The 16,772-nt window shown below is 39.4% G+C and overlaps 1 protein-coding gene across 1 annotated transcript in view; it reads right to left on the bottom strand.

Moving 5' to 3' along the window:
• Positions 1-3,403: 3,403 nt before the first annotated feature.
• Positions 3,404-16,772, bottom strand: part of LOC118264509 (uncharacterized) — a 94,775-nt gene continuing 81,406 nt past the window's right edge. The window contains exons 7-9 of the mRNA XM_035577034.2: positions 15,191-15,283; positions 7,820-7,984; positions 3,404-4,732 (exon numbers count right to left, since the gene is read on the bottom strand). Of these exons, the coding sequence (XP_035432927.2) occupies positions 4,215-4,732; positions 7,820-7,984; positions 15,191-15,283 (776 nt within the window). The 3' untranslated portion in view covers positions 3,404-4,214. The remainder of the gene's footprint in view (positions 4,733-7,819; positions 7,985-15,190; positions 15,284-16,772) is intronic.

Below are 16,772 nucleotides of genomic sequence, written 5' to 3'. Positions count from 1 at the left end.
AGGTGTTAGTTATATATTATTATTTATTGTGATTATTTACAAGTTTAATTCATGTGAAATTATAATGTTCAAATAATAAGTTTTGAATAAACAAATGACAGGCAATGTAGCGACATATAACAGATGACAGAAGTCGCACATAGACGATCAATGAGCAAATCAACGGATGACGTCATAAATCATTCATAAATTCCAACAAACAACAGTTGGGCAGAAACCTCGCCAGACACGATCACCTCTCCTGGTCGGAGGATTTTCTTTTTTTAAGAAACTTTACTCTCTATTCCCTAAACGCAATGTCAAAGAACATGGATTTGAATATAATTATCAACTGTTTTTTTTTTTTCAATAATCTTGCTTTGGTATTGTTATAATAATATTTTTATTAAAATCAGATGGATTTTAACAATGACATTCAAAACGCTTATTCAAACTCAAAGCTAACATTTAAAATTTTCTTTGAACAAAAATTATGTTAACAAATTCAATTTTATTTGAAAATAAAAGTAGTCACATAAAAGGCACGTCAGACGGACTGCCGGCGACTGCGGTGTCTGGGTAGGGAGCGGCAATGGAGTGAAAATAGGATTTACAATCTGAGCGTTCTAATCTGTTGCAGTATTTCATAGTTACGTTTCATGCCGGAACGTATCGCTACCGGCCGTTTTGTGTGGCGAGTCTTTAACTTTTATACTATATTGTTATTGTTATTTCTTTGTGGGTGTGTGCTATGATGTTTATATGTGTGTGCAGGATTTTCGTGTTAGATTTATGACTTTATAACAGCATTTTTTTATGTTTAGACATGACCTCATAGTGTTTCTTTAAAAAAGGAGAATTACTCGATAATGCACTTATTTCTGTATTAGAGTATGTTATGTGTGTATGTTTCTAAAAATGTTAGTTAGATGAAGTGACATCCCATTCATTACTGAATAAAGAGCCCATTTAGAGCTAGCTTCCAACAATAGATCAACTGCAGACACAAAGCTAACAAAAGCAAAAAAAAGGCTAGAAAATCCAAAATCAGTGCTGAATAGAATCTATTCGAAGCTAAAGTATCTGGCTAGGAGCTAAGGCAATTTCCTGGAACCCTACAATTGGTACGGCAGCAAATCTCCGCTTAGAAATAATCCAGTTATTCGGTACATCGGCATCGTTAGAGTCACGGAGAACATTAATTGGTCGGCGGACACGTCCAAGTCTTGCACGCTGCGAGAATCCGAGTGTCACCTAATTTGTGACGTGACAACCAGCTGCCCCCAACTTAGCTGTAATTTACTAGTTTTTAATTGGATTCCCCATTTATTGTGCCCGATAAAGCATGGCTTAAGGATCTCTTTAGTGGAGTTTGGAATGAAATTGTCGCTTTATATCATGTGAATGGGATGTCCATCAGTTTGAAATGATTGATTTGACGAATGCCAAATATCATGGCTTTTCATAATTGTTTGAAAATGTATCATCGGTATTGGAAAAAAGGCTCTTAAATCTTAATAACGTAGCTTTAGACTGTTACCAAAATTACTTCGAAAACTCAAAACCCCAATAGTATCCATAAAACGTATACAATGCGCAATCCTAACACCGCAATCGACCTCAAAAACTTGCCAAAATGCGAGAAGAGAATATTACAGTTACGCAGAATTCAAGTTAGTACCTAAATAGGTAATGTAAACTGGTCTGGCAGTCCCAATGTAACCGAAATACAAATAGACATTAATATTATTCCACATGTTGTCTGTCCATAATTGTTTCCAGATATATTCCGGTTCCAGTTACACAAATCATATTATGTTAGCGCTTTGTACGTTACTGAGGCATGTCACTTGAGTTTAGACATTGTATATGATACCTCTAGATTGTTGAGCGGTTTCCTGTTACGAGTATTTACTAGAATAGTTTAGTACCAAAATACTTGGTTCAATACACTGCAGTGATCACATTTGCTTAGTGAAATGGTTGAAATTGATTATTTTGTAGGTAATAATTATTGAGTGTGTTTCTCTTTGTATTGTTTTGGTTATAATGTGATGTTAATGTATTGAAAATCAGGTTATAAAAGTGATACGGTACATTTTATCCGAATATAGCTCCATCGAGTCTTTAAATCAATACTCATAAAGTCATGTCTTTAAAATGAAATCAATCTATAAAGCGCCTTTGTGCTATAAAATACAGTTTATAATTCAATAACACAGTACCAAGGTTGATTAGAGTGGGCAAATGGGCGTATTATCATAAATTCCCCTCTTCGCTTTACGAGTTAGTTCACATTCACCGCTCGTTGTCAAACGGGAACTAATAGTGCCGCATCCATCAAGCAATTAACGGGCCTTATTGCATCCGTGTATTTGCATCGTTCAGTCTCAAGTATGTGTGTGATTTCATCGATTTGCGTTTGTATCTTACTAATATTGAAAGTGTGTGTTTGTTACTCAATCACGTCAAAACGGCTGAAGAGACTGGAATAAAACATTGGAACAGGGGTTGATTATGGTTTGGAATAATACATAGATTAGTTTTATTTGAAGCTAGTAGATATTAAATAGATATAATGGTGTTCTATGAATGTTACTTAGTTTGGTTATTATGTGTATGGAGAGATCTCCGGGTTTATATTGATGTATCTTTCGAAATTTACATCTAAAAATCATGTTCAAATGAAAACTAATACTGAACGGTTGGCGTGGTGACTGGGCAACTAGATGACGTGCGACGTGTAGCGAGTCATGCTTTGTGCGATCTACAAACTGTTGTTTCAGGTCTGGGTGTGATGTGTAAGTAAAATTGTATGTTTGTAAACGCACCCACGTCATAGGAGAAAAAACTAGTGTGTGACAGCGTTTAAAAAATATACTAGATTGCTATTTCTGTACTAGAAGTAAGGGAGTCTTCACCTCCCCCACTAATAGATAATTAAGTCTGTGACGCCATATAAATGTAAACTATAATATATTCAAGATAAGAACATCACCAACTTAATTGGTATCTAATTACGGAATTTCATTCCGATTTAAACCTTTGAAGTCGATATTTTATAAACCATTTCAATTTTCAATCATCCTATAATTTCATATTGACAAGTTATATACAACAAAATCCAGTTAAATTTATTAGTAGTAGTTCAAACATTAATTAACCTAATTAACACAGTCGAACATAATTATAAAATCAAATACAAACTATAACACTAATTACAAACCAATTATAAATCATTTTCACAACGTTTTCAACTCTTAATATATTTCGTAACTAGTAGACACAAAAAGCAATTTTCCAATAACACCAATCACATACAGTTTATGATGTCGAAACGAAAATTTAATTAGCTCCATGTTTGTGAAACTATTGCCTATAATTTGAAATTTGTACGACGATGTGACACAAATAATTAAACATGTTAACAAATATTTTATCATTTATTAATATAATAAATATCTGACACAATTTTAGCCTGTTACAAAAACAGATGGGTTGCTTACAATATTATACAAACAATTTTTATTAGTCTTGAAGTAACTTACATCGAAAGTTTCTGAAACAATCATAACATGAACAGAGTACAATCCAACTCATTCCTTGAATTACAAATAAATTTAAATAATTCGCGAACAACAAACGCCTGGAGGCGTCGAAAATTAGTAAGCTATAAACAAAGCAAATTGTCCGCAAAAATATACGTATACAACATGTTAAACAATAAATAAAGATTTTTTTTGGCTTTTAGCACGATCCTGACAGGAGCTGGCATGAAACCAAAGTATCCACACACTAGCTAGGCTCTCCACACAATCCGACTGTACAGGAAATTCATATTACTTGAACATACAGATTAATAATACATCAGTTCCAAACTACGTCCAACTCCCCAAGGAACAATGTGAATATCTAAATGAACACACAGATTTGTTCAACATGCAAAACAATACTTAGTTATCAAAGGTCAATACAGAGTAACAAAGTCCCACTAACAACGATCCGTCTCTCAATCCACAACGGAGGAACAACCACACTGTCTTTCTGTGTCTACAGTTGGAAAACTGTTCGCAGTACAATAGGAAAGTTTTCAATTAATATCACAGTTTCCGTATTTAAAAGTAGAACATTACAAACTTCACTAGTTAGTCCGTGAACTATATACACTCCACTACACGATTCAACTAGAAACAGTAAGTTCTGGATACGTCCGAACACTGGCTTTTGTCTTGTTGTCACCCGAAGTAATATTGGGCGTTAGAATATCGATATAAACTCCTTGTGTTAGGGTCCGTTTCAGATTGTATTTGAACTCTTGGCAGAGTTTTGACCGCAACTCCGCGCCCTAACGTGCCATGCGGCATAGTTCGAAGAGGCATTTCTATAGGGAATTCGGCCACCTGTCCATACATATTAGTGCTCACATGAGGGTACGTATTGGGCACTGGTCGGCCAACATACTTATTGATTTTGGGGCTAAGAGCCACGTTGGAGTACTGAATATCTTGCTTGATACCCGAGTCGACTGTGTCGACGGGTCCAGATAGACTGGTTATGTTGATATCGTTATCAACTTCAGATATGCTGTCGTTGAATCCGTTAGGGATTTCTGTTGTGGCTGAGACGTCTGGGCCCTTTGGTTGTTCTGAGGTTTGTTTGGTCATGACGCAGCGAATGACGCCCAGGATGATACAGAGTAGAAGGCTAACAGCGACTCCAGCTATGATGTATACGTACATGATGTCGAATTGATCTGTGAAAGAAGAAAACGTATTAATTTCACGTCAGCGTGCACGAGTATAAAATATTCTATACCATTTATCAAGTTTTATTCGCGCATCGACGATATGTGGTCATGTATTAGTTTGCTGTCAAAAAAGATTTCTACATTGTGACCACCCAGATAAAAATTCTTATTCAAAATCTTATTGTTCTCAGGGACCCTAACCACCATTCAGTATTCTAAAGTGAAAATGATGTCCATAAGTCAGAAAAGACCCAAACACCACCAGAGATTAATAGTGTCATCACCGCTAAAGTAAATGGTCGATCATTTTAGCCAAATAAATTACTGGCTTACAAATGCTATTTGCTTAGTTATACAAAAGGTCACTAAGACAACAAAAGGAGCATTATGATAATTGATTTGCGCATTATTAACACTGAATAACGAGTTGTTTCAATTAATAGATATTAATCATAATCAAGCTTAATTGCTTTACCTATAATGTACTAAGGATTAATAGCAAAAATAGCTCACAGAAGGGATTCAACGTAAACAATATGACATAATTAATTGGTATTTGAAAAGGATTACGAGGACCGATTTATGTTGATTCTAAGCAGGTATAATATTTCCTAAACAACGCTGTATCGGCTCAACACTTATCTTTGTTTAGACAAGGCAGGTAATTATGCATATTGCCGAATCCTGTATGTAAACTTGGGCAAGTAAACGGCGGTATTGAATAGAGCTGCTTGAAATAATTCACTATGTTGGGACGCGCTATAAATTATTTAGTGAAAGGATGCTTAGTATATTGAAACTGGATGTGTAACTAGGTATACATGTAGTTGAAGCTACCTTTATGAATGTAAAGTCTATAGTGCTTGATATGATAATATTGGCAATATTGCTTTAAGTTGCAAATCACGATATTGTTCGTATTGAAGCGAATTTATTCATCATCATCATGTTCTTGTCCAATGGCATGCCACTGAGCTTCATCTTCAGCTCTATGCATTCAACCACTACCAGCCACCTTGCGGATATTGTCACTCCGCCTAGATAGAGGGTGCCCTAAATTACGCTTGCCTAGAAAGTTTCTAACATTTTATTCAAAGTTCCTGAATATTTATACATATATACTACTTATTTAAATGATAACACTATTTTTAGGCGCTTTTGTATATTATGTTACTCACAATGTCTGTCTATACTGAAGTGATATCTAGCGATGATTTTTATATAGTCAAAAAATCGCACAATATGGCAGTACAAATATTTTCTTTAGGGTTGTAACAATATTGGTGAATCATTATTAACGATGAGAAATCAAAAAGTCATCGTCATCATCAATCATATCAGCCACAAGACGTTCACTGCTGAACATAGGCCTTTAGTGGTTTTCATACCATGCACGGGGAAGAAGTAATAATAAATGTATGCCTATAGCGATTAAACAAATACTACTAAATATGTGTTAAGTATATTTTTTAGGATAAAGAAAAATAATAAACTTGTTTTAAATTAATTTATTATAATAACACCGAAGACACTATGTGAAACTAACTAAAACTACATACTTATATACAAAATAAAACCTATAAATTACATATAGTTATATATACATATATATTACACATATAAAATACATATATTACTAATCTGCACATGTTCAGAAAGGTGACGGACATTATAATGACCTCTAAGTGTTTTAAAGAATAAAATGGACTTGGAATCACGTATTTTAGGGGTTAGGAATCTCTATAGTTTCACCGTATGAACAGTGAAGGAATAAGAGTATGTGGCGACACTGACAAGTGACAGATGACTGATGACAGAAGTCGCAGATAGACTATCGACGAGCAAATCAATGGATGACGTCACAAATATCCTGCATCGCACATACGAAGTTTACATGCGAATTAACACGGATAGAAAATCCCAACGAACAACAGTTGGGCAGAAAGCCCGCCAGGCATGATCACCTCGCCTGGTCGGAGGATCCTCCTTTTCTTAGGGAACTTTACTCGCTGTTCCCTAAAGTGGTGACCCCCGACGTGATTGAAACCAACCTTCACGGAGCAGATCAGCACCGTCATCCTTATCGCCATCTCCCTCACCCATCACTTCTCCGCTGAGCGGTAATCAAGTCGCAGCCAACCAGCATCCTCGGCCTCATCAGGGACCACCACACGCTACATCGAAGATATGCAGCCTGGTTCTTCCCTACGGCCTCATCAGCGTCTAGGCACAGCACTCTGCACACGGTCTGAGGACGCCTTCCTCCCGTCAACGCAGACGCCAGCCACTACGCACCTACCCTCGCAGCATCAATTCCCCGACTCACTGTGGGACACTGCGAGCTTCACTACTCCGACTCACTGGAGTATCACCCTGCACCGCGCACCCGACTCACTGGGCATTCAGCGGCACAGTTCCGACTCACTGGAACTAGGGACTTTCTACACTGGCTCTGGCATCGCTCATCTCAAGCATCGACAGCCGTCTCAACAGGATCGACCTCCGGTCTTGGGGGGGAGTGATGTGGCGACACTGACAAGTGACAGATGACAGATGACAGAAGTCGCACATAGACTATCGACGAGCAAATCAATGGATGACGTCACAAATATCCTGCATCGCACATATGAAGTTTACATGCGAATTAACACGGATAGAAAATGCCAACGAACAACAGTCGGGCAGAAAGCCCGCCAGGCTGATCACCTCGCCTGGTCGGAGGATCCTCCTTTTCTTAGGGAACTTTACTCGCTGTTCCCTAAAAGTAGTAGTCAGTATTGTCAGGGACAGCAGAAAGATGGGATTTCGAGAGAGATAGGAAAATAAAATTGTTCGTGAAGCTTAGGGGGATAGTTAGACTCAATGACAATTAAGACGTAATTTCAATGGTTGATTCACTACAATATCGACTTTGGAATTAATGAAGCAATTTTGAAAAAAATACCCTATAACTGCCACATTTGTTACCAAATATAAGTGCACACATGAAATTATACTTCATGACAAAATTTTTAACGAAAAAATTTTTAGGATGCAACATGGCAGGGTTTTGGTCAAAACGCGGCCATGACCAGTTTATATTGAATATCTTACCATCGCTGGCCAGATGGTGTCGTGGTGGTGATGCTGAGGGCTCATCCCTGCTGATGCTAGTGATGTTGAGACTGGTCGAAGCTGTGGGCCGTTGAGGTGGAACTGCAGCTACTGCTGGAGCTGGTGGCACTGCGGACTCTCCCCACCAGCGGTCGTTGGTCTCATCTGTAAGGAAGCTCTGATTAATGTCTGCATAATCTTAAGTCCTAATGATGTAGATGGTGAAGTACCATGTTGCGTTCCGATAAGGTGTGTTAGATAGTATCTAACTTCGCGTTTTGTCACAGCGCGTTTGTGCCTATTTTAATGAAATCAAATCTTAGAAGTTCATGATTAAATTTTATAATGGCCTTTCAAGTTAGTTAGTTTTTAAAAATATGCCGACTTTGTGTAACCTAATCCAATAAATTAAAATACCTCAATACATCAATAACTATTAATTTACGTTTTTATGATTTACCTGAAAAATAAATCCGATTTACAGACCCTCTTCAAATCTATTCAACATTTCAATGATGTAAAATAAAATTTCGATTCTAAATAAATCTGAAAAGTACGATCCAAAACACGACATCAAAATACAATTTTGGAAAGAACCTTTGTTGGGCAAAACCAATATTATATTCCACTTCACAAATATAAAAGACGAACTATTCTCAAAAGGTTTTTTATCATCAATTCGGGTCCTTCAAAGAAGCGAAAAATAAATTGAGATATCGAGAAACAGTGAGCGAGATTGATACGATAGAAATATGGAGATACAGTACATTCGATGGAAATGCAGAAATGAATAGACAATGGGTCAGTTGGATGCAAAACAATACACCTTTGTGAATATTAGAATGAAATGGAATTTATAAACTTGACGGATTCGCCTCGAGGATTCGGATTTACTGAATATGCAGCCACGTAGGTACTTTGAAAGTATTAAGTGCTTAAGTACCAAAAAATTTATGACAAAGGCACGGACCAAGTGACGGCGGAGAACTAATATAGATAGAATGAAAGAAAAAACTGCGCTACCAGCCTACATGCGTCCTTCAGCGGACTAATAGATCATATATAAAGTCGTCAAATACACGATCGATCGGCTGACAGCGAGTCTAAACAAAAACGTGGCACCCACAACATCAATTTGAATAGGCTTTAGAGTGCAAATAACTCTGAGCAAAGAATGTTAATAAAATTAATCCTAATAATTTACAATGCACAAACGGTGTAAATCTTCAAGAATCATTCAATGTTGTTAATGTTATTAGCAGTTCCTAAAATAAAGTGATAAACAATTGACTTGAATATAACCAAAGCAACTGTTATCAACACGAGACCATTCAGCAACATCACTAAAACAATGCTTTACAACTTTAGAAAACAGCCTGATAACATAAAATATGAAGTTCTAAACATAATACGATTGCTTGAGCTACTTTGCACAACTTTTCTTGTCAGACCAAACTTAATAAACGTCGATTCAAGACAGCAAGTTGAACATTTCAATGGAGGTAGAAAAGCAATTGCCTTCCGCACTAAGTTAAACTCGAAACGCCGCACCTTGAAGAGATACCGGTAATTTTACCGACAATATTAAAATTTCCATTTTGATCTTGAAGGAAAATGCAGAGAAGTTTTAAGTCGCCGCCGCTGGGCATCTTAGCAAGTATTAGGTTGGAGGAAGAATAAATATGACTCGGGATGGACATCATCGTAATTGTAGTTTAATTTGAAACGGAGGGGTGAATATTTTAATGCAAGCTGAAGATAATGTTTTATAAGACAAACACAAGTTGGTGATATTTAGCGAAAAATCCCACGTATACGCCATCGTGCCGGTTGGCGACCGGAAGAGAGGGCCCGATGGATTTACGTGGGGGGGCTCGGGCGTCCCCGCAGTCTCCAGGCTGGCCTCCCAATGGTGTAGCCAACTGCGGTGCGCGTCTGGGGGTCGCCTGTGTGGGGAAACATTTCACTACCATTCTCTCAGCAACTTATTTACGATTATGAAAACGAGAGCTAAGAAAAGGGTTCAACAGCGGCTGCACTTCTCCCTCAAAGTGCACCTCTCCAACATCCGAGGCTTGCACTCAAATCTCAATGCGGTCCATCACCATCTGGAGACCGAGAACCCAACGCTCTTGTTTCTCTCGGAGACCCAGATCAGATGTCCGTCGGACGTATCATACCTGAACTACCCAGGCTTTTCCCTGGAGCACAATTTCGTTCCCCGTGCAGGCGTATGCCTATACGTCCAAGACGGCGTCTGTTACCGGCGTCTCCGAAACTTTGAGGACCCCAGTTTTTCAACCTTGTGGATACTGGTGGACACAGGCATAGAGAAAATCCTCTATGCCTGTGTCTACCGGTCGCACAGCGGAGATTTGGAGACGACCAGATTAGCGCAGCACCTTGTGGAGACGGCGGATGCGGCTCGGCAGAGGTACCCTTCGGCCCAGTTGGTGTTACTGGGGGACTTTAACGCCCATCACCAGGAGTGGCTGTTCCCATACCAGTGCACTGACCATGCTGGGAGGGAAATGCGTAAGCTTGCGCTAACGCTTGGCCTGACCCAGCTGGTCCAGGAGGCCACAAGGGTGCCCGATGTCGACTCGCACACTGCCAACTGCCTAGACCTTCTGCTGACAACTGATCCAGACAGCTACTCGGTGTCAGTATCTTCACCCTTGGGTAGCTCTGACCACTGTCTGGTGAAATCCGTATCCACGTACTCCCCACCGGATCCTTGTCCCAGGGGATCTCGGCGGATGTGGCGGTACAAGTCAGCAGATTGGGATGGGATGCGATCCTTTTTTGCATCCTATCCTTGGCGGCCTGTCTGCTTCTCTACTGAAGACCCGTCAGCTTGTGCGGATGCCATAACAGGGGTGTTGCGTCAGGGCATGGAATACTACATTCCATTCTCGGACGCGACATCTTTCGGTGGGACTCGTCCATGGTTCGATGCCGACTGCAGACGTGCTGAAGCGCGAAAGCATGCGGCATACTTGGCATGGGCGGATGCCAGGCGTCGTAGGGCTGACGACACTCTTCAAAGGAAGAGAGCCTATAACCGGGCTGCCAAGTCATGCAAAAAGGCATTACGGATGGCCCGGTTCAACCACATTGGCCGAATAGGGAACAAACTGGCTTCTTACCCAGCGGGTAGTAAAGCATTCTGGTCCCTGGCCAAGGCGGTTGAATCGAACTTCTGCCGTCCTTCACTCCCACCTCTCCTGGGGCCTAACGGGACGCTGGCACACACCGCGGTAGAGAAGGCAAACCTGTTTGCTTCTCTATTTGCGGAATCTTCACGTCTTGATACTGGTGGCGCTATACCTCCTTCTCTAAATAACGTATGCGAGACGAAAATGTCGAAAATTCGCATCCGACAGAAGGAGGTGTATAAGACGTTGCGTAATCTCGACGTGAACAAGGCCAGTGGCCCCGACGGAATCCCGGCCGTGGTTTTAAAAACCTGTGCGCCTGAGTTGTCTCCAATCCTGACACGCCTGTTTCGACTTTCCTTGGAGACTGGTCAAGTGCCGGTTGCATGGAAGCTGGCCAACGTGCAGCCTGTGCCCAAAAAAGGTAGTCGTGCCGACCCTAACAATTACCGACCAATCAGTCACGTCCATACTCTGTAAGAGTATGGAACGTGTACTTAACAACAGGCTCCTGGCATACCTTGAAGGTAACGACCTCCTCAGCGATCAGCAGTATGGGTTTCGCCACAACCGATCCACTGGGGACCTTCTTGCGTATGCCACCCACATTTGGAGCGAGGCCATAGAGAAGCACGGGGAGGCAATAGCGGTCTCACTCGATATATCGAAGGCCTTTGACAGGGTTTGGCACGACAGCCTTATCGGCAAGCTTCCTGCATATGGACTTCCCGCTGATCTGTGCAGATGGATTGCAGACTTCCTGAGGGATCGGTCAATTCGAGTAGTCATCGATGGCTGCTCGTCTGACCAATTTGGTATCAACGCCGGAGTCCCTCAGGGGTCAGTACTTTCAGCAACGCTCTTTTTGCTGCACATCAACGACCTGCTTAAGCCCGGTATCTTTGGGTATGCAGATGACAGCACAGTTGTTGAAAGGTATGTGTCCGATGCGCGGACTAGCGGAACACAGATCCAGTCTCTAAGAGAATCCATGGTCGAACGGTTGAACTCGTCCTTGAAGGCGGTCTCCGATTGGGGTGACGCCAACTTGGTCAAGTTCAACGCTACCAAAACCCAGGCGTGTCTATTCTCTGCCAAACGGAGTCAATTTCCGCTGGCTCCTACTTTCCGAAATGTATCCGTTCCAATATCGGATCATCTAGAGCTTCTGGGCGTAACTCTATCGCCAACGCTAAACTTCGGCTCTTATATAGAGTCGAAGGCGCATCTGGCCGGTAGGAAGTTGGGTATCCTCTCGAAGGTGAGACGGTACTTCACACCGAAACAACTGCTGAGCCTGTACCAAGCGCAGGTTCGGTCATGTATGGAGTACTGTTCTCACCTTTGGGACGGCTCGGCTAAATGCCGGCTAGATGCGCTCGAACACATTGAAAGGCGTGCCAAGAAGCTCATCAACGATGATGCGCTTGTGGAGGCCCGGCTTCAAAGCCTTGAACACAGGCGCAAGGTCGCAAGCCTTTCCGTTTTTTACCGGATACATTTCGGAGAGTGTGCGGGGGAATTGCACAACTTGATTCCCCCTAGTCCTTTTCATCATCGAACCACAAGACAATCGGCGAGGCGTCACCGCTTCATGGTAGATATCCCACCCACTCGCACGAAGCGTTTCGCTTCAAGCTTCCTTGTGCGAACTGCTAGGGAGTGGAACTCCTTGCCGGAGTCTGTGTTCCCTGATGGGTATAACCTGGGTGTCTTCAAGGCCCGAGTGAATAGGTTGCTTATGGGCAGACGTGCTCCACCGTAGGCCGCATCATCACTTACCATCAGGTGAGATAGCGGTCAAACGTCGACCCATTAAATGTAAAAAAAAAAAAAAAAAAAACATTTCTAAATAAAGCATGTAATGGAACAGCAAACAATATTACTCTTCTGTCACCAAATAAACATTATTCAGTAGACAAATATACAAAGTAATAATAAATCAGAGAAAATAGGAAACCAATCATCCCAAATATCACGCTCCATTTTTACAAACCCGTACTAACAACATAACTAATAGAGTTAGAATATGAGTCGTCACGAGCGCCCCATCTCAAGAAAACCTTTTATCTTGTAATCCGTTTTTACACTGACAAAGCAAAGAAGCGCCTTGACGCGAAGCCAAACAAATCCTCGTAGATTGCTGGAGTCCAAATTAAGAACGGATTAAGCAAATTTCTTCGTTTGTGTCTCATCTCATACACTTTAAATGTTAGATAATACACTTAGCGGGGATGATTTTGATTGTAATCTCATGCTTACCTCATATTCTGCCGGGAATTGATAGATTAAATTTGAATAGAGGGAGCTTTGATAAACATTTTACATTTATTTAGATTTTTTGTGTAAGGTGTGAGTTCATTTACTACGTAAGACGATATTTATTTTGTAAGTATCATCAAGATAGCTGCTCCTCTCGGAGCAATGTTTTGGATTCAATGCATTATCAGATAAGAAGAGCACAGTATAAATGGCATGGTAATACCTATGCAATGCCATTTTATAAGAAACAAGCAGATCCCGCATACTTTGTTTCGCTTTGGATTTTTTTCTGCGTATATTTTATTATTTTTTTCATACTCTTAGAGTAGTTTCTATCAATAATAAACCGAACAAAAAAGATTAGCCATTCTAAAGATTTTTTATATTATACAAAAATTTCGCAGTATACTAATTACGTTTGACAATACTTTAAATCATAATTGATGATGAATATTTAATTAATAATCTCGCCTTTCCAGTTGATGAAGTAAAGACTTTGATTTCATGAATTTAATTTAGCTATGATAATAAATCCATTGTTGAAGCCTATGTAGTAAACTCCTCCGCGCTGTATCTAAATAACGGCTTTAAATTTATTAGCTATAAAGTTTAAAGTTCTACGGATCCTGAGACTAATAGTACTTAAATGATTTTATGCTTCAACTAAATGCGGTAATGTATTACTGCGTGCTCTAAATGTTAAATAAGTGAATAATTATTATAATCAATACACTGTGGAACGAGCAAATAGCTTCGCTAAAGGACTGACCGACATACTGATATTTGTAATATTTGCTTTGACTTTCAAAAGCGCGGATCTTCCTAGTCTAATTGAAATAAATTATTTTAATTTCAACTTTGAATCAACAAAAGGAAAATACTTTATCATAATACCATTATTATCACTGATTATTTCAAAAAGATTCAATTAAACTTAACTGATCTGAAAATCGAACACTTAAAATGCTCAACCGATAACTAAAATAGTTTTAAAAAAAGAAAGAATTGATATCTTTTAATTTCAAATAATTTTCCTTAAACAACAGAACCTAAACAAGTGCTATTCAAAAATTTACTCCAGATTTCAAAGTTTTAAACACTTTCAACCGATAACAACGCACTTAGAGCGGGGTACCTATCGAAAACACCTCTAGTAGCTCAAACTTCCAGCGAACAACGAGAGCACTTGACAGGGAAAATTTATACAACGGGGTAAGATTACCGACATTGTGAATTATCCTTATAAAGTTTATAGCACAACACCTTTATGGGTCGCCCATAAACCTTACACATTTCAGCCCATACCAGTTCATTGGCAACACCGAAGTTTGTAGTTTTTCAACCATGTTTAGGGTCAGCCCTGATGACTGTCATTTGTTTAAGTGTTCCGCATCAACAGATCGTTGTGGCGCGATTATTTTGATAGCCAGAGTTAGATAGATTGAGTTCCTGATTGCGGATAGCCCCTGCGGGTTAAACAAAACAATGTTTTATCTCTTGATTAAAATGTATTTGGTTAGCCAACATTTTGTGCACATGATGTTTTTGAAACATTATTTTTGCTGTTCTATTTTATAGCCAGGCACCGTCTAAAGTAATGAGTCTACGTTTTACTACAGAGTAATGGCTTGTTATCTACGTCTCCCAGACAAAGTCCATCCTTAATTTATTATCAGCGAATTTCCAGACAAGCATGTTGCGTTATGTCTACCTACTGACATAAAGCCTCGGTACTTATGTTTCTGTTGAACACGCTTCAAATCTTTAAGTCAAACATTTTAAGACAGCACCCGTTTATTCTCCAACTAAAAGTGGTAGCTTATAATAGGTAGACACTTGAACTGATTGACTCTTAACAACATCGTCTGAATATAGCTTTTTGAGCAGTTCTTTCTGCCAAGTACCCAGCGTCTGCCGGCTTAATAGGTTTAAAAAAATAAAAAGCACTTACCGACTTCATCGTGTTCAAGATCGGACACGTCGTGAGCAACCTCATCCTCTTCAGGGGCACTCTCGTACCTCTCCTTTAACACCGTACGGGGAACTACAAAGAAAAACGAACTTTAGGAACAACGAAACAAAGTTGATTCTGTTTTAGTAACAGTGATTGTAGTTTTAATTAAGGGGATGTTAATTTTAGAATCTTGGGGTGTTCTCGCGTTTTGGTATATTTATGTCTTTCGGGAGCTAGTCGCGTTTATGTGGTAGAAGGCACGGTTTCGATCGAAGTTGCCATATAAAGAGCGTGTTTATTTTTCTCTAAATCCTCGCCATTTTACTGTCTCGAGATTTTTATTTTGAATCTTATTGAGTTTTGTAGACGGAGGTTTGACAGCTTTATATTCGTTCTTTGAGTTTGTCTGGTTCGTCTATATTTTCGTACTTATGTCGCTGTAAAAGAAATATTTGAATAGATAAAACGCCGAAGGGATGTTGAATGGCGAATTGTGTTTCGATGTTCCTCCGAAACATTTTTCGGAGCGGCTACGCCTTTTGTAAAAAATAAAGGTTGAAGTATTGAAACATGATAAAAACAGGTCCTACTTAAATTCGAAAAACAGAATCAATGATTTTGTATTCAAATAAGCGTTTTGTGAATTCTAAAATGCTGAATTAATTTCTTACAATATTGCTTCTTTGGCATTATTTTAAATAATAGAATAAAAGGATTTTTGAAAAAAAAATACTAAATATTTTTTGTGAAGACGGCGGTCTGTTTAAATGCCCCTTTAAGTTCTTTGAGTCAAACAATATCATGCTTGATCGATTCTTGAGGTCACGACTACATCGACATTGATGGAACTCAGTGACGATTTCTTTATCGTTCATCTCTGCGTCCCACGCTCCCACGCATCTCTGCGTCTCGCGTCCCCTATGCGAAGACTGAAGTATTACTTTGACATATTCAGGGCTTAGTTTATAAAACTATAAAACAATATTACCGAAATTATAATTGAAATTGATTACACTTCTTTTTTGAAGTAATTATGTAAACTTGGAGACAAATCATATTTCGTTTTTAATGTATGATTCTCGACTTTATTACTATTGTATTAGCTTTCAACAGAAATGTTTTTTTTTTCAGATCTCTTACTACTCGTGATCCGACTGATGGTCAGTACTCCAAAGAGAAATCGGGAACTATCGCATGAAACTCAAACATCGGTGTTGTGTGGTATCGTTTCAGCGGGATTCTGCATTACCGTAGTGCTGTGCGGCTTGTTAACAACAATTTTGGTGGAAATACTATCCACCCAGCAATGCAAATTATTTTAGCTCCCGAAATATCCAGAGATACGGAGGTATCCCATTTTTGGGTTATCTAGCTTAGTGCATATTTTTGCTTTTTTTAATGTACAAGAACGTAATAACAAAGGTAGCTTGTGTGGGTTTTCAGATTAGAGATGTGCTGCTGTACTGCGATACAGAAAGAAACAGATATTCGGGTATGATGTACATAGGTTTTGTTCTTTTTATTCAAGGTTTTTTGGTGTTCCTATCTGCGTAGGATTCTTTTAAAACCTAGAATGAAA

Source organism: Spodoptera frugiperda, chromosome 26, assembly GCF_023101765.2.
Source record: "Spodoptera frugiperda isolate SF20-4 chromosome 26, AGI-APGP_CSIRO_Sfru_2.0, whole genome shotgun sequence".
Taxonomy (NCBI): Eukaryota; Metazoa; Arthropoda; class Insecta; order Lepidoptera; family Noctuidae; genus Spodoptera; species Spodoptera frugiperda.
This window is presented reverse-complemented; position numbering and strand designations above follow the sequence as displayed.